The sequence below is a fragment of the Polyodon spathula genome, chromosome 6 (genome assembly GCF_017654505.1).
Source record: "Polyodon spathula isolate WHYD16114869_AA chromosome 6, ASM1765450v1, whole genome shotgun sequence".
NCBI lineage: Eukaryota > Metazoa > Chordata > Actinopteri > Acipenseriformes > Polyodontidae > Polyodon > Polyodon spathula.
In genome coordinates, this window is record NC_054539.1 from 35,290,668 (window position 1) to 35,307,938 (window position 17,271).

The 17,271-nt window shown below is 40.5% G+C and overlaps 1 protein-coding gene across 1 annotated transcript in view; it reads right to left on the reverse strand.

Moving 5' to 3' along the window:
- LOC121317149 (EMILIN-1-like) overlaps positions 1 to 17,271 on the reverse strand; it is a 130,282-nt gene that overhangs the window by 20,498 nt on the left and 92,513 nt on the right. Inside the window, exons 4-7 of the mRNA XM_041252789.1 lie at positions 8,456 to 10,642; positions 7,846 to 7,953; positions 7,077 to 7,094; positions 5,173 to 5,307 (exon numbers count right to left, since the gene is read on the reverse strand). Of these exons, the coding sequence (XP_041108723.1) occupies positions 5,173 to 5,307; positions 7,077 to 7,094; positions 7,846 to 7,953; positions 8,456 to 10,642 (2,448 nt within the window). The remainder of the gene's footprint in view (positions 1 to 5,172; positions 5,308 to 7,076; positions 7,095 to 7,845; positions 7,954 to 8,455; positions 10,643 to 17,271) is intronic.

Below are 17,271 nucleotides of genomic sequence, written 5' to 3' on the forward strand. Positions count from 1 at the left end.
CCTCTCAATCCAAACTCTTCCTACAACAAAAGGAAAAACTGGCCCAAAAAATGAACTACTTCAGTGGTGGCTATGCTGGCCATACAAAGACTGGTACAATTTCATCAATCTTATCACCATTATCTGGACTTAAAACTGAGATGGTACCAGAGGAATAGCAAAGAGAAAAAAATCAAAAAATAAGCAGTCCTATTGAGGGCCAGATTTGAACACCAGAGGATATGTTTTCATTCTGCAAGACTGCCTTGCATATACAGTGGTTATCAAAAGTATTCACCCCCCTTGGACATTTCCACATTTTATTGTGTTACAACATGGAATCGAAATGGATTTAATTAGGAGTTTTTGCCACTGATCAACACAAAAAAAGTCCATGATGTCAAAGTGAAAAATAAAATCTACAAATTGTTCTAAATTAATTACAAATACAAAACAGAAAATAATTGATTGCATAAGTATTCACCCCCTTGAGTCAAAATTTGGTAAAGGCACCTTTGGCAGCAATTACAGCCATGAGTCTATTTGGATAAGTCTCTACTAACCAAATCAATATGGGTCAGAATAACGGACAAAAATTCAAAGGGCATAATATTAGGAGCATGCTATAGACCGCCAGATTCAGACGGTGAGCACAATAATCTGTTATACAATGACATTAGAAATGTGTGTAGCAAAGGAGAAGCCATACTAATGGGGGATTTCAACTTCCCCCAAATAAAATGGGAAAACCCGGTGGGTAGCGCGAAGGATGAAATAGAATGGTGGAAATGACAAATGACTGCTTCCTAACACAATTTGTCAAGGCACCTACTAGAGGGGAGGCATGCCTTGATTTAGTCTTTTCAAATAACGAAGATAGAATAACTAAAACAGAGGTCAGAGAACCACTGGCAAACTCAGACCACAACATGGTCTCGTTTGAAGTGTTTTTTAAATCCCCAAAAGTAATGACTAAAGCTAAGGTTTACAATTTTAGAAAAGCAAACTATGAAGGTATGAAACAGAGACTAACAGAAGTAGATTGGAGTAAAATAGAGAAAACACCCACAGAAGAAGGATGGTTGTTCTTCAAAAATGTAGTACTAGAGGCGCAAAACAATTACATCCCTAAAGTAGACAAATCTAATGTAAAACTAAATGGCCAAAATGGTTTAATAGATCAATTAAAAAAAAATATTCAACAAAAAAAGGCACTTTACAGAGCATTAAAAAAGGACCAAAAAGAATGTACGCAGAAAGAGTACACAGAACTGCAAACGCAAGTCAAAAAGGAAGTTAGAAAGGCCAAGAGAGAAATAGAAATTAACATTGCTAAGGGAGCTAAAACCAATTCCAAAATGTTTTTCCAATATTACAACAGCAAGCGAACATTCAAAGAGGAGATTAAATGTTTAAGAGATACAAATGGCAAAATCGTAGATGAAGAAAAAAAAATAGCAAATATATTAAATTATTACTTTTCACAAGTTTTTACAAAGGAAGATACTGACAACATGCCCCACATGTCATCCAGTTCCTAGCCAGTTTTAAATAAATTTAGCATAACTGAGGCAGAAGTGTTAAAGGGACTAGGAGCTCTTAAAATAAACAAATCCCCTGGGCTGGATGAGATCCTCCCAGTAGTACTCAAAGAAATGAAAGAAGTAATTTACAAACCGCTAACCAAGATCATGCAACAGTCTCTTGACACAGGGGTGGTACCGACAGACTGGAAAATTGCAAACGTAATACCGATCCACAAAAAGGGAAACAAAACTGAACCAGGTAACTACAGACCAGTAAGCCTGACTTCTATTATATGCAAACTTATGGAAACTATAATAAGATCCAAAATGGAAAATTACCTATATGGTAACAGGGTCCTGGGAGACAGTCAACATGGTTTTAGGAAAGGGAGATCGTGTCTAACTAACTTGCTTGATTTTTTTGAGGATGCAACATCAATAATGGATAATTGCAAAGCATATGACATGGTTTATTTAGATTTCCAGAAAGCTTTTGACAAAGTCCCGCACAAAAGATTAATTCTCAAACTGAACGCAGTAGGGATTCAAGGAAACACATGTACATGGATTAGGGAGTGGTTAACATGTAGAAAACAAAAAGTACTGATTAGAGGAAAAACCTCAGAATGGAGTGTGGTAACCAGTGGTGTACCACAGGGATCAGTATTAGGTCCTCTGCTATTCCTAATCTACATTAATGATTTAGATTCTGGTATAGTAAGCAAACTTGTTAAATTTGCAGACGACACAAAAGTAGGAGGAGTGGCAAACACTGTTGCAGCAGCAAAGGTCATTCAAAATGATCTAGACAAGATTCAGAACTGGGCAGACACATGGCAAATGACATTTAATAGAGAAAAGTGTAAGGTACTGCACGCAGGAAATAAAAATGTACATTATAAATATCATATGGGAGATACTGAAATTGGAGAAGGAATCTATGAAAAAGACCTAGGAGTTTTTGTTGACTCAGAAATGTCTTCATCTAGACAATGTGGGGAAGCTATAAAAAAGGCTAACAAGATGCTCGGATACATTGTGAAAAGTGTTGAATTTAAATCAAGGGAAGTAATGTTAAAACTGTACAATGCACTAGTAAGACCTCATCTTGAATACTGTGTGCAGTTCTGGTCACCTCGCTATAAAAAAGATATTGCTGCTCTAGAAAGAGTGCAAAGAAGAGCGACCAGAATTATTCCGGGCTTAAAAGGCATGTCATATGCAGACAGGCTAAAAGAATTGAATCTGTTCAGTCTTGAACAAAGAAGACTACGTGGCGACCTAATTCAAGCATTCAAAATTCTAAAAGGTATTGACAGTGTCGACCCAAGGGACTTTTTCAGCCTGAAAAAAGACCAGGGGTCACAAATGGAGTTTAGACAAAGGGGCATACAGAACAGAAAATAGGAGGCACTTTTTTACACAGAGAATTGTGAGGGTCTGGAATCAACTCCCCAGTAATGTTGCTGAAGCTGACACCCTGGGATCCTTCAAGAAGCTGCTTGATGAGATTCTGGGATCAATAAGCTACTAACAACCAAACGAGCAAGATGGGCTGAATGGCCTCCTCTCGTTTGTAAACTTTCTTATGTTCTTATGTTCTTACTAGCTTTGCACATCTGGACACTGCAATTTTTGCCCATTCTTCTTTGCAAAATTGCTCAAGCTCAGTCAAGTTGGATGGGGATGTGAACAGCAATTTTCATCTCTTTCCACATATTCTCAATTGGATTGAGGTCCAGACTTTGACTGTGCCACTCCAGGACATTGCCCTTTTGTTTTTAAGCCACTCCAGTGTGGCTTTGGCTGTATGTTTGGGGTCATTGTCCTGCTGGAAGATGAATCTTCTCCCAAGTCCCAGGTTTCTTGCAGACTTCAGCAGGTTTTCCTCCAGGATTTCTCCGTACTTTGCTGCATCCATTTTGCCCTCTATCTTCATGAGCTTTCCAGGCCCTGACGCAGAGAAGCATCCCCATAGCATGATGCTGCCACCACCATGCTTCACGGTAGGGATGGTGTTCTTAGGATAATGCGCGGTGTTAGGCTTGCGCCAAACACAGCGCTTACCGTTGAGGCCAAAAAGCTCTATTTTGGTCTCATCAGACTATAGAATTTTCTTCCACTTGATCTCAGAGTCTCCCACGTGCCTTCTGGCAAATGCCAAGATTTGATGTGTTTCTGTCAGCAATGGCTTTCTATTTGTCACTCTCCCATAAAGGCCAGTTCTGTGAAGAACCTGGGTTATTGTTGCCATATGCACAGTGTCTCCCAGCTCAGCCGTGGAAGACTGTAACTCTTAGAGTTGCCATAGGTCTCTTGGTGGCTTCCCTAACTAGTGCCCTTCTTGCCCGGATACTCAGTTTTTGAGGCCCATCTGTTCTAGACAGATTCACTGTTCTTAATAATGCACTTTACTGTGCTCCGTGGGATATTCAGTGCCTTGGAAATGTTCTTATATCCTACCCGATTGGTGCTTTTGAAGAACATTATTCTGGATTTGCTTTGAATGTTACTTCGTCTTCATGATGTATTTTTTGTTAGGAAATGTACTAACCAACTGTGGGACCTCCCAGAGACAGGTGTATTAAACCTGAAATCACCTTAATTGCACACAGGTGGACTCCATTCAACTAATTATGTGACTTCTAAAGACAATTGGTTGCACCAGAGCTTATTTAGGTGTGTCATAGCAAAGGGGGTGAATACTTATGCAAGCAATTATTTTCTGTTTTATATTTCTAATTAATTTAGAACAATTTGTATTATGCACTTTTTTGTGTTGATAAGTGGCAAAAACTTAATCAATTTTAATTCCATGTTGTAACACAATAAAATGTGGAAAAGTCCAAGGGGGGTGAATACTTTTGAAAGCCACTGTATATAGGAAAGGAGGTTTTGTTCCTGCATCTATGCAGATACAGTTTGGAATGGAATGATTGAAAACCTCTCTGAAAAATCTGAAGACTGATTTTATTAATTAAATCAATGCACCCACATAGGAGTTCAGGGCAGCATGATGACAAATTGTAGATACTCCTTGAGAACATGATATACAATGTACAATGCCCAGGTCTCACTTCAGCTTCCACAACTTGTGGGTTTTAAATCCAACAATTCAAACGGATATAAAAAAAGTGTAATTTACTGGTGTGAATTCCTTCCATTATTATTCAGAATTTTCTGGAAAACGAGGACAGATGGGGGTTGTTATGTTTTACAGCAAACAAAAAAAAATATTCTGTAACTTTGAATATGTGAAGCAGACTTTGACCTTTCCATATAACTATTTTTTTCAGATTTGTCAAAGGTCAAAGGTCAAACTTTTGTTAGGGGTAACTTTACTTATTTGTTAAATGTGTTTTTAATGTGATTTTTTGATTTCTCATGCAGTTTCCAATAAAAAAAGACATATGACAGCACATGACATAAAGTCTCCAGCTCAAACAGTAAAGGTCAACCACAAAAATGAACCACATTTTGACCCCTCTATAACTTCTGACCCCTTGACCCAATCAGGCTGATGGTAGGTTGTTAAATCTAATTTATTTTTGGTGATTTGTCATGGAATAACCCCATACTGAACAAATGGCTCTATAATCTTTAATTTAGTACTCTAGAATGGCTAGGTAACCCATTGAAACCTTGTCAGTTTACTATCTTCCCTTACCAGTAGAAGGATCGTAGAAGTGACCGTCGTTCACTAAGACCTTATCGAAAAGGATTGTTCCAGCATCCACTTGTGGGTATGTCAGAGCTGCTGAAAATGAAACCCTTGGTACCAAAGCATTTAAACCAGAAAGACCTGGGGACATCAAATAAAGAACCATGAAAAATACAGGTACAGTAATACTGTTGTAGAACACCTGTCTTAGCATTGCATTCATGTATACCTGCTTACGAAGACCACCTAATATGATATATATATATATATATATATATATATATATATATACACACACACACACACACACACACACACACACACACACACACACACACACACTGAGTGTACAAAACATTAGGAACACCTGCTCTTTCCATGAAATAGACTGACGAGGTGAAAAGCTATCATAGGTAAAAGCTATGATCCCTTATTGATGTAACCTGTTAAATCCACTTCAATCAGAGTAGATGAAGGGGAGACAGGTTAAAGAAGGATTTTTAAGCCTTGACATAATTGAGACATGGATTGTGTATGTGTGCCAATCAGAGGGTAAATGGGCAAGACAAAAGATTTAAGTGCCTTTGAACGTGGTATGGAAGTCGGTGCCAGGCGCGCCTGTTGAGCGTGTCAAGAACTGGGTTTTTCATGCTCAACAGTTTCCCGTATGTATCAAGGATGGTCCACCACCCAAAGGGCATCCAGCCAACGGCAGGCCAGTGGTCAAAAACAGCTCATTGATGAAAGAGGCCAAAGGAGGCTGACATGAATTGTGCAGAGCAACAGATAGGCCACAGTTAGTCAACTGACAGTCCAGTACAACATTGGTGCTGAAAGACCCATAAAGAATGCACAACTCATTGTACCTTGACACGAAGCCGACGACCTAACAGAGTTCCACTTCTTTCAGCAAAACACCAGAAACTGCGGTGCAGTGGGCTAAGGAACAAAAAAACTGGACACTGGAGGATTGGAAAAATATTGCTTGGTCTGATGAATTCCAGTTCCTGCTGTTTCACACTGATGTGAGGACTAGGGTATGGAGAAAATCACATGAGCAGATGCATCCATCATGCCGCGTGTTAACATTGCAGGCTGCTGGTGGTGGTGTGATGGTGTGGTGTGTGTTTTCATGGCACACATTGGGCCCTGTGATAAAAGTGGAACAACGTTTGAATGCCACAGGATATCTGAACATCATTTCCAATCAGGTGCATCCCTTCGGTGCAGCAGTGTATCCATCTGCTAATGGGATTTTTCAGCAGGATAATGCCCCATGTCATCAGGCTAGGAATGTCCAGGAATGGTTCCATGAACATGATAGTGAAATTACTTAAATCCAATTGAGCATCTGTGGGATGAGATGGAACGAGCTATTCGGAGTAGAAATCCACTACCAGCCAACTTGACACAACTATGGGAAGCATTCGAGTCAATATGGGCCAGCATCCCCGTGGAACACTTTCGACACCTTGTAGAGTCCATGCCCCGACGAATCGAGGCTGTTCTGAGGGCAAAAGGGGGTGCAAATCAATATTAGGAAGGTGTTCCTAATGTTTTGTACACTCTGTGTGTGATATATATATATATATATATATATATATATATATATATATATATATATATATATATATATAATATATATATATATATATAGAGTCACAAATGAAGATTAGATAAAGGGGCATTCAGAACAGAAAATAGGAGGCACTTTTTTACACAGAGAATTATGAGAATCTGGAACCAACTCCTCAGTAATGTTGTTGCAGAAATTTGACACCCTGGATCCTTCAGGATGAGATTCTGGGATCAATAAGCTACTAACAACCAAACGAGCAAGCCAAATGGCCTCCTCTAGTTTGTAAACTTTCTTTCTTATGAAATAATAATGATCAGTGGACAAAGCATACCTTGTTCGCCTCTGATACCTGAAAGAATAAAACATACAGATTATTTTAACTAACACACAGTACAACTATCCCTCCATCCACATAATATTTAATAATCTATACATGAAAATATAGTAACCATATGGTATGTTTTAATGTACCATTTACCAATATACAGTACCAATTTGTAGTACCAAAGATAACACATACAGTGCTTTCTCATTATTACTAATTAACAAATTCAGGTGAATCATTGTTAGGCCATGTTGACAGTGCATTGTACAATGTATTATACAGTAAAAAGGTTATTTTAAAAACAGTCTAACTAAAGCTTTGAAAATATGGCACAGTACAATGCCCTTTTGTATTTATTCTATCAGACTCTTAAGGGCAATATACTGGTGAATGGTCCTTACAAAGTAAAGTATAGTACATACAAAGTAATGCCCACAGCTTAGTGAATGGTAAATAGGACAATCACTCAACAACCACTCAGTCAGAACAACACTCAACACAGATGACAGTACACTGACTTGCTGGGAAAATCTTAAGATTTTTGTTTTCGGTTTGTTTTTAATCATCATACATACATACTGTTTCAGATGTGATAAATTGTAATGTAAAGCTGAAGACATACATACGATTCAGATAAACGTAACCCTAACAGCTAATCTTGTGTAACACATGGTCACTTTGTGAGTCAATTTGAGGTGTAAGAAGTGCACTCTGTTTTGGTTAAATCTACTTAAACTCCCACTTAGAAATGCAAACTAATTCTTTAGAAGATTACCCGGTGGTCCCATTGGCCCTTGTTCTCCTGGTCTGCCTGTGGCTCCATCTCTGCCTGGAATCCCCTGTGGTCCAGGAGGTCCTCTCTCTCCCTGTTTGACTGGTGGACCTGGAAGCCCAACATCATGACACAACAACACAACAGTGAGATGGAAGTGAAATAGATTCAAAATAGAATGTTCTGTAGTTGTATATACAGATAACCAGATAAGAGCAAATGTGGTCAGAGTTCACCTGTTTATCCTCACTATCTGATATTTGCAGTGAAAGACTGTTAACTGTCTAGATGGAGTCTGGCCAAGAATGCTATCTAGTTTCTACAGTCCATCTTGTTCTCTAATTATTAACTGTTTAAGTTTTAATCCTAAACTGCTCTTGTTCAGCAGACTCAACACTGAAAATAATTAATTTATAAAAGTTTTAACAAAATCGTTTCGCAATAGCTGATCAGAATGGACTGCATGCTTACTTTGAAAGATACCATTACTTATATTGACAGTAGAGTCCAATTCAATTTTACAGTTTTGCTTTTACAAATGAACCCAATTTTAAAACATATACAGAACACTCTCATTAGTATGCATGGATTGGATTGATAGGACTATACACACCCATAAAGTCCTGAAGGGTAAAGTCCTGGAACTCCTTGAATATGGTGAGCATGGATGAGTTCAAGACGTTTAGTCGTTGATTAATTCCTTCCAGCTGTGTGTTCTGAATGGTGTCTAAGTAGCCACTGTGGGTAATGACTGTGCTATTCAACCCATGGACACAGTTCCAGAGGCTGGACACATGCTTGTTTAGACCATCCTTAATTCTTTCCAAGCTGCCTGACACTGTGTCAAGCTTTCCGCAAAGGTTCTCCATCTTGGAAATCCTCTTTTCCAGGCCGTCAGATGACTCTTTACAGTCACCCATTTTTACCATGAAGTTGTTACCAAACTGATGGATCTCCCTACTGAAATGGTCGAACCTGCCTTTGCTGTCCTCAATGTGCTCGTTCACCTCCTGCTGGATTTTGTTGATCTCAGAGATGATTTTGTCCTTAGTGGTCCCCAGGTCAAGGATAACACTAGTGTGCTTCTGCACTGTATGCTCAAGACCCTTGAGTGTGTCATTAATGGAACTGAATGTCAGAATGACCTCTGAAAGCTCTCCTTGAATAGACTTCAAGTTGACACTGGAAGTCCCGCCAATAACGCTGTGGCCATCCAAAGGTTTCTGCTGGTTTAGACCATCCCCTCCTGCCTGGCCTTCGTCTGGTCTCTTCAAGAATACCTTACATTGTTCGCTGCATTTTTCTACTTCCTTTAGTTTCCCGACTTCTTCCTGTAGGTTTGAGCATATTTGGGCACAAGCTGTCTCCCCAGAATCCACTCTATTACGTATGTTATTCAGATCCATAGCCAGTTTATCTAAGTAGTCTTCTGTCTCATTCCGCAGAGAAACAAGTTGGTTTTCTACAGAGCTGCAAATGGTAAGACTTGTAGAGGTAGTGGAATCGAGTTCTTTCTCAAGGTTCTCTATGTTAGTAACAATCGTATTGAAATGTTCACCATTGTGTCCTGTCAAGGTCTTCAGTTTCTGTACATCATGGCCAATATCTATCACTGTGTTCCTAAGTGACCACCCAGAGATTGAGAGGTTCTTTATCTTGTTTCCAAAGTTTCGAATTTCTCCTTCATTTACAATGACCTTCCACTCCAAATTTTTCACTACATCTGACACTTTAGAATTATCATCTTCTGGAAGTTGAGGACCATTACTGACACAGATTTCAGCACAACTGTTAACTGCTGAAGTCAAATGAGTATCCATGTCAGATGTGAGGATGAAGACTTTGTCAAGGCCTTCACCATGCTCAACAACTATGTCCTTTAAGTTGTCCACATTTTTAACTATGTTAGATATTTTTGCCCCATTTTCATCAAACCTATCATTAAACTCATTCCTCAAGTCATCTATCTCCTTATGGAAATAACCCTTTATGCCGGTTTGGAGAAAGAGACAATACTCTGCTGCATTCCTCTCTGTGATGTTTAGGCGGCTTTCCAAGTCTTCTAGAAGGGCACTTATTTTCTCTTCTCTATTCAAAATGCAGTCCTTCTCAATCTCGGCCAACTCGTTGTCCAGCCGTCCATTCAAAACATAATACGTCTCAGAGACAGAATGCAGATTCCTCTCAACGTCACTGACTTTATGTTTGATCTGGTCCACTTGGGCACAACAGTCCCTTGAAGGCTGGTTGGATGAACTTGACACATGTTTGTGCACAATGTCCATCACCTGCTTGTTCCGCTGGTCCACAGAGTTAATGAGTTTCTCTAGCCCCCGAATCCTGTCTCTGTCTTCCCCCTGCTGTCTCCTTAATTTCTCCACTTGCGATTGGCAGGCTGAGCAAGACTGTTGGAGACTTTTTTCTAAGTCCCTCACGATCTCTCCCTTCAAGTCAGTGAGTTTTTGGTTCATTTTAATGTCTGAATGTTCAATGAAGTTTCCACCCCCTTCACCATTTGTATGAGATTTGTTGTTCAGGTGGTTGAGCTCTTTGTCATGCACCTGGGTACGGTTGTCAAGATGCTGTATCCTTCTCTGAATGTCACTGAGGGTTTCCTTCATCTCTGGGTGGGCAGCGTCAGCTGGCTGCTTGCCGTTGACAGCTGTCTCCAGGGTCTTGCGGATCTCCTCATGAAACTTTTCATTCATTCCTCGCAGGGTGGACTGGAGGTCATGGAGCTCTTTGGTCAGACTCTGGACCTTTTCTTCTAACTGTTTCACCTTGTCAGAGTCATGTCTTCCTGTAAAGAAGTACAGTTTTTGTTACTTAAAGCACTAAGAGTTTTTTTTGCCAATGCTTTAATATTTTGTTTTGTTTATGTTTTAGCATAAACTGTCTGTATTTATGTATTTTATTTATTGCATTTATATAGAGCTTTCTATACAAAAGTACCACAAAGCACTGTACAGTACATAGCAGAAAAAAGAACAAACCACAGTACATAGCATGTCACACATACAACATTTAAATAACACATATAAATAACAGTATACATATAATACAAAAGCAGCAATTTTAAAATTACATTAAAACCCCCACTAATATAAAAAAGCCATTTTTATAAAAGTGCATTTTTAGTCTTGACTTAGCATCAGAGGGGGTCATAATATCATTCTGTGTATGAAAGTAACCAAATTAAAATATACAGAGAGGGAATCTTAAACCATTCTCTGTGACTTCTTGGTTTCTGGTCACAAAGAATGCTTTTAAAAAGAGTCGTAAACTAAATACTTGACAAATAGCTTAACTTCAGATCACTGAATGACTCTTTCGGTGCCGCAAGCCAGACAGTTCTGGGTGCTTTGACACCAGACAGGAACCAGTCCATCACATAAATCCAGCCGACAGGGGGCAGAATAGCGGACCAATGAAGAACAAGAATCCGCGTTGGAACGAGAACAACCAATGAAAAACACTACACGTGGACTCAGGCACCGCCCAAAATAACTAAACTATCCAATTACAGAGACAAAGAGAACATTACAAAAATATGTGCGCGACACTCAAACAGCGCCCCCGACATGAAATCCAAGGTTCTAATACACAAACCTGTCTTTGAACTGTGACAATCTGCAGATCCAACCTGCAACCAGCTGGAACAGAGATACCGTTTTCGGAAACTCTAATACTCTAGTGTTTGCCTTGGTGTGGGAGTCCGCTGCGTGAGACGTCTAAAATCCTGAAAGTACTTGTAATCAAATCTCTAACTTAGCCCCGATTGATCACCAGAGAAAGAGTTGGATAAACATTTGAAGTCAACATAAATTGAAATATGTTCAATTTATTGAGCTGGCAGTGCCTGAGTTTGTGGTGGAATATCCCAGAAATAACCGGACGAAGAGCGCACACATTGGTGGAGGAATTGCTGTTTCAGTGGAATACCTAAATAGTTGCTGACTCTAGTTCTTTACAAAGACATTTCTTTCGTACCCTGAAGTGGAGAGGAAACACAAGGAAGGCAGACCCTCAGAACCTGGACCTGTCCTTGCCAGCATTAGAGCCTTCAAGCGCCTGTATTATTGAAGACACGATCAGCTAGATGAGGCAGCCCATGTCCGTTAAGTATTCAGTGAGTAGTGTTTTAATCCTCTCATGAACTCGAGAATAAGCAAACCTTAAAGTTAAATGAATGTGTTAGTTGAATGTACAAAGCATTATTGCTTTCAATTCATGCTTTGAGTTAATGAACACTATAGTATTTGTTTGTAAGTGATTTATACAAATTGAAGTGTGTTTCATAAGGCAATTACCATTCTGCATTAGAAGCTAGAATCCAAACTTAGCTATCTTGATAATTCTCAATAGGCTGTCTGGACGCAAAGAGCATCTTTATCTCGCAAGAGTGAGAATTGCCTTCTGAACCAAAACTACATACATGAGACTGATTTAACAAGGTTTTGATGATCAAATATTAACAAAAGTAAATATCTGTGTGCGGCGGCCCGGCTCCCTCTGGTGGCGGAGGCGGCGACGGCGGCGGCCCGGCTCCCTCTGGTGGCGGAGGCGGAGGCGGCGGCTCCTCCGGCTCCTCCCTCTGGTGGCGGAGGCGGAGGCGGCCTCCTCCCTCTCTGGCTCTGGGAGCGACGGCAGATCCTCACCCCTCTCTGGCTCTGAGAGCAGACGGGAGCGACGCTCCTCACCCCTCTCTGGCTCTGGGAGCGACGGCAGCTCCTCACCCCTCTGGCTGGGAGCGACGGCGGCGACCTCTCTGGCTCTGCTCCTCACCCCTCTCTGGCTCTGGGAGCGACGGCAGCTCCTCACCCCTCTCTGGCTCTGGGGACGACGGCAGCTCCTCACCCCTCTCTGGCTCTGGGGACGACGGCGGCTCCTCACCCCTCTCTGGCTCTGGGGACGACGGCAGCTCCTCACCCCTCTCTGGCTCTCGGGAAGGCGGCTCACCCCTCTCTGGCTCTCGGGAAGGCGGCTCACCCCTCTTTATTGGAGTGACCGGGGCATCTCCCATGTCTACCGCCAGGTAATTAACCACCATGAGGGCAACCTCTGGGAAGGAGGCCGGGTGGTGTTGTTCCTCCCACTGTTCCCACCTCTCCCCATCTCGACGCCACAGCGTGTTGATAACTATGGGGAGATCGTGGACGAGGTCTGCCTCAGGGTGCATCAACCAGTCCCAGATCTCCTGGGACGGTGGTGAAGGTAGTGGTGCTGGAGGTAGTGGGGTGGCCCCTGATGCCCGGGGTGAACACGGCACCTCTTCCTGGGCCTGGTTGTAGGGGCATCCTGCCCAGTTGTGGCTGTCCTCCTCACACCGGCCACACCAGTTTGCCGGTGGCACGTCTGGGCAGGACCGCCAATGATGGTCCTCCTTCCCACACCAGGAACACCAGGGGAAGAGGCTGGCCGGGTCCTCCAGCGGTGGCTGCAGCAGCTTACATTTCTTCAGCTGCTGCTGCTTTTTCCTGCCTTTGCCGCTGTCTGCTCTTCTTTCCCATTTTTTTTTTTTTTCAAAAAAAAAAAAAAAAAAAATCCCAAAAATTCCACAAAACAAAACAAAAATACTGCTCTGAGCCTCTAGGTGGCGCTATCCAATCTTCTGACACCAAATGTGGCAGGCTGGCGAGTGGATAGAGGCCCAGAGACAGACTGCAGTTCAAAAAAATAACTATTTTATTATAAATAAACACAAAATGAAAGGGCACAAGGGCCAAAACAAAACAATTTAAATACAAAGAAAGACAAAAAGCAAAATTTACAAAAATAACAACTCCAGGCTGGGCAATGCCTTCACTGGATTCAAGCTCTCCAAACAACCAAAAAAAAACCAACCTGCTTCCTCAGCTCCCTCTCCCCAAATGAGAAGCAGAGGCCTCCTTTTATATCAGGTGGCTGGGCGCTGATTGATCGTTAATCAACCTAATCAACTAATCAACCCCAGCCACCTGAACATAATAAACCCAGGCAGGCAGGGGAAGTTAACCCCATCCCTGCCAATTTAAAGGACAGAGCTTTGCTCTGCCACACTGTGTTACTAACAATACTCCTGTTAAGACTAACCTTCGTCTTAAATAGTGCAGCGGGAGTGGGGGTGTTGTTGTTTGAACCTTATTTTCTGTACTGTTCAGTCTAGGTAATTCATCCTTTCTGTATTATTTTAATTTAGTTGTGGCACCTTTGATTTTTCCTTTATTTTGTTTTATTTTTAATAAAACTGTTCCTTTGTATTCGCTAGAAACATGGTCTAGTCTGATTATTTTGTTAAAGGTCTAGTTCTACCTGAATTCAAAACAAGGTATTCAATTATTACAATTTAAACTAGTCCAAATACAATTATACCTTCCACACTACAACTTGAAAACTGTAACAGTCCCAGCTTCCCTGACAAACGAAGGCAGAGCAGTCCATAATTTAGGAGCTCTACAAAAAAAGCCCTACTTCCCGTGTTGCTTTTGTTGACCCTAGGAATAAACAGTAGACCCACAGCCTGTGATTTCAGAGTGCAGTTTAGAAGGTATGGGGTCAGTAACTCCTGCAAATAACTAGGTGCTAATCCATTCAGGACCTTGTACGTTAACAGCAAAAATCAGTTCTATACTGCACAGAGAGGCCAAAACAGGGTAATATGCGTAATGAAGAGGCCAAAACAGGGTAATATGTTCACTTTATCTGGTTTTAGTCAGATTTCCAGCTGTGATATTCTGAACAAGCTGCAAGCGGGATACCACATGTTTTGGGACACCAGAAAAAGTGCATTATAATAATTAATTCTACATCAACAACAACAACAATTTATTTATATAGCACCTTTCACAGCAAGTATCCCAAGGAATTTTACAAGATTTAAACAAACAAAAAGAAAAGGTACAGTTAGGTACAGTTAAAAACCAGTTAAAAGTACAGTTGAGTACAGTTAAAAGCCAATTTCAAATAGTAAGTCTTTAAAGAAGTTAAAAAAAACTCCAGAGAGTCTGAACTTTTAATATGATTTGGCAAGGTGTTCCAAAGTCTGGGTGCATAAACAGAAAAAGCCCTGTCACCCTGAGTGCGCAGCCTGGAGTTGGTGAAAAACCAACACACCAGCCTCAGGGGAACGGAGGCTGAGAGCAGGGACATACGGAGTAAGCAGGTCAGCAATATATCAAGGAGCAGTGCCATTCAGAGCTTTACAGGTTAGCATTGCAATTTTAAAATCAATCCTAAAGTTAACAGGCAACCAATGGAGTTGACATAGTATAGGTGAAATATGATCAAGAGATTTGGGTCTTGTTAGGATACGAGCAGCAGCATTCTGGACATATTGGAGCCTTCTAAGAGTATTATTAGGAAGGCCACCCAACAAAATGTTGCAGTAATCCAATCTCAAACTGATGAATGCATGAACTAACCTTTCTGCACCTACTGATAATAGAAAAGGACATAAAAGGGCAACATTGCGGAGGTGAAAAAAGGCTGTCCTAACAACACTGCGTACATGAGGGTCAAAGGTTAAGGAGGAATCCATAATAACACAGTTTCCTAATACTACAACTGACTTTAATATCAGAACAATCTTATGACAGCGAGGAGAAAGTGACTCTGCGCAAATTATTCACAGATCCCAGTAGCAAAATTTCAGATTTGTCAGAATTTAACTGAAGGAAATTCATGCATCCATCTTTTTTATATCAGCAATACAGTCCAACAGAAGAGAAACTGTTATGTCAAAATTAGTTTTAAAAGAAAAATAAAAGTGGGTGTTATCGGCATAAAAATGAAAATTTACACCAAACGTTTGAAAACATGACCTAAAGGCAGCATATAAATATTAAATAGTAGCGGGCCAAACACAGAAGCCTGTGGGATGCCAGAAATAATTCAGAATCAGATGTGAAAATACCAAGAGAAACTGAGTAACATCTATTGGACAAATATGATCTAAACCAATCAAAAGCAATGTCTGAAATTCAACTCTTACCTTCTAGGAAAATATTGTGGTCAACCGTGTCAAATATTGCACTGCGATCAAGTAAAACTAGAATGGAATGACATTCCAAATCAGCAGCCATTAGTAGGTCACTTACAACTCTACTATGCTGTTTACGGAAAGCAGACTGAAAGGGCTCAAAGGTGTTATATCGAGTTAGATGTTCCTGTAATTGAGGAACAACCACATGTTCTAAAACTTTGGCCAAAAAAGGTAAATTAGAAATGGGCCTGTAATTTCTCAGCTGTCAGTTTGAAAAAAATTCAAAAGCATGCTACAGTGTTCAAAAGATAGCTCAAAGTGGGGAAGATAATTACATTGAAAAGATATTTAAGGTTGAAATAATTATTTTCAATCTGTTTAGAATAGTACTGAGATTTTGCTGATGAAAGTGCATCTCTGTATGCTAGCTGGTGATCCTTCCATATTTGATAGTGAACTGACAGTCCAGTGGCTCTCCACATACGCTCCAAACCTCTGCCTACAGCCTTCATGGACAGTAACTCACCGGTAAACCACAGGGAGGAGTGCACAAAAGATACAAAACGTATTTTGACAGGTGCAAAAGCATTTAAAATACCAGACAATACTGCATTATATTGATTAAGCATATTAACCAAGGTTAAAGAATTTGTGTAATTTAAGGGGATCAACAAACAGCCTGTGCAAACTTGGATGGTTCACAGCTTTCACATTACAAAAAGTCAGAGAACGTGTAGATTTCACATGTTGTCCAGAAAGCTGTGCTTCAAAAAACACAGCACTGTTATCTGAAATAGCTAGATCAGTCACATCCACATTACAAACAGTCATACCAAAAGAAAAACAAGGTCCAGCATATCTCCACGCAAGTGAGTTGATGTGTTAATGTGTTACACAAACCCCAAACTGTCCAATAATGGCAAAAAGTCTGTGGGTAAACCAGTTCCAGTTTTGATGTGGTTATTAAAATCACCCAGCAGCAGAAGCCTATCAGTGGTTGTGCGCAAGAATGAAAGTTGCTCTGCCAACACAGTTAAAAATAAAGCGCTGTAGTCTACAAACCAAACCAATGCAGACAGGTAGATCAGCCACTAATTTAACAGCCAAGAATTCACAAGATGTAGCAACAGGAAAAGGCATTGATGTGAATGTAAAAGTTGAGCAACAGATAACAGCCAATCCTCCACCTCACTTAGATAAACAAAGCTAGTCCACAAAAGAAAAACCAGATGGTGTTGACTGATTTAATGCCAGAAAGTCATTTTGTTTGTGCCATATTTTCGTTTAAAAAAAAAAAAAAGGCAATGTTCTGATAAATAATTAACTAATTGAGTAAAACTGACTTATTATTTACTGAGCGGACATTTAACCCTTTGTGGTCCTATGTCGGACCAGTTCTGACATTACAATTTTCCTTTTCCAGTCCGATATCATCAAAAGGATGTAAAGTACAGGTCTAGTCGATTTTT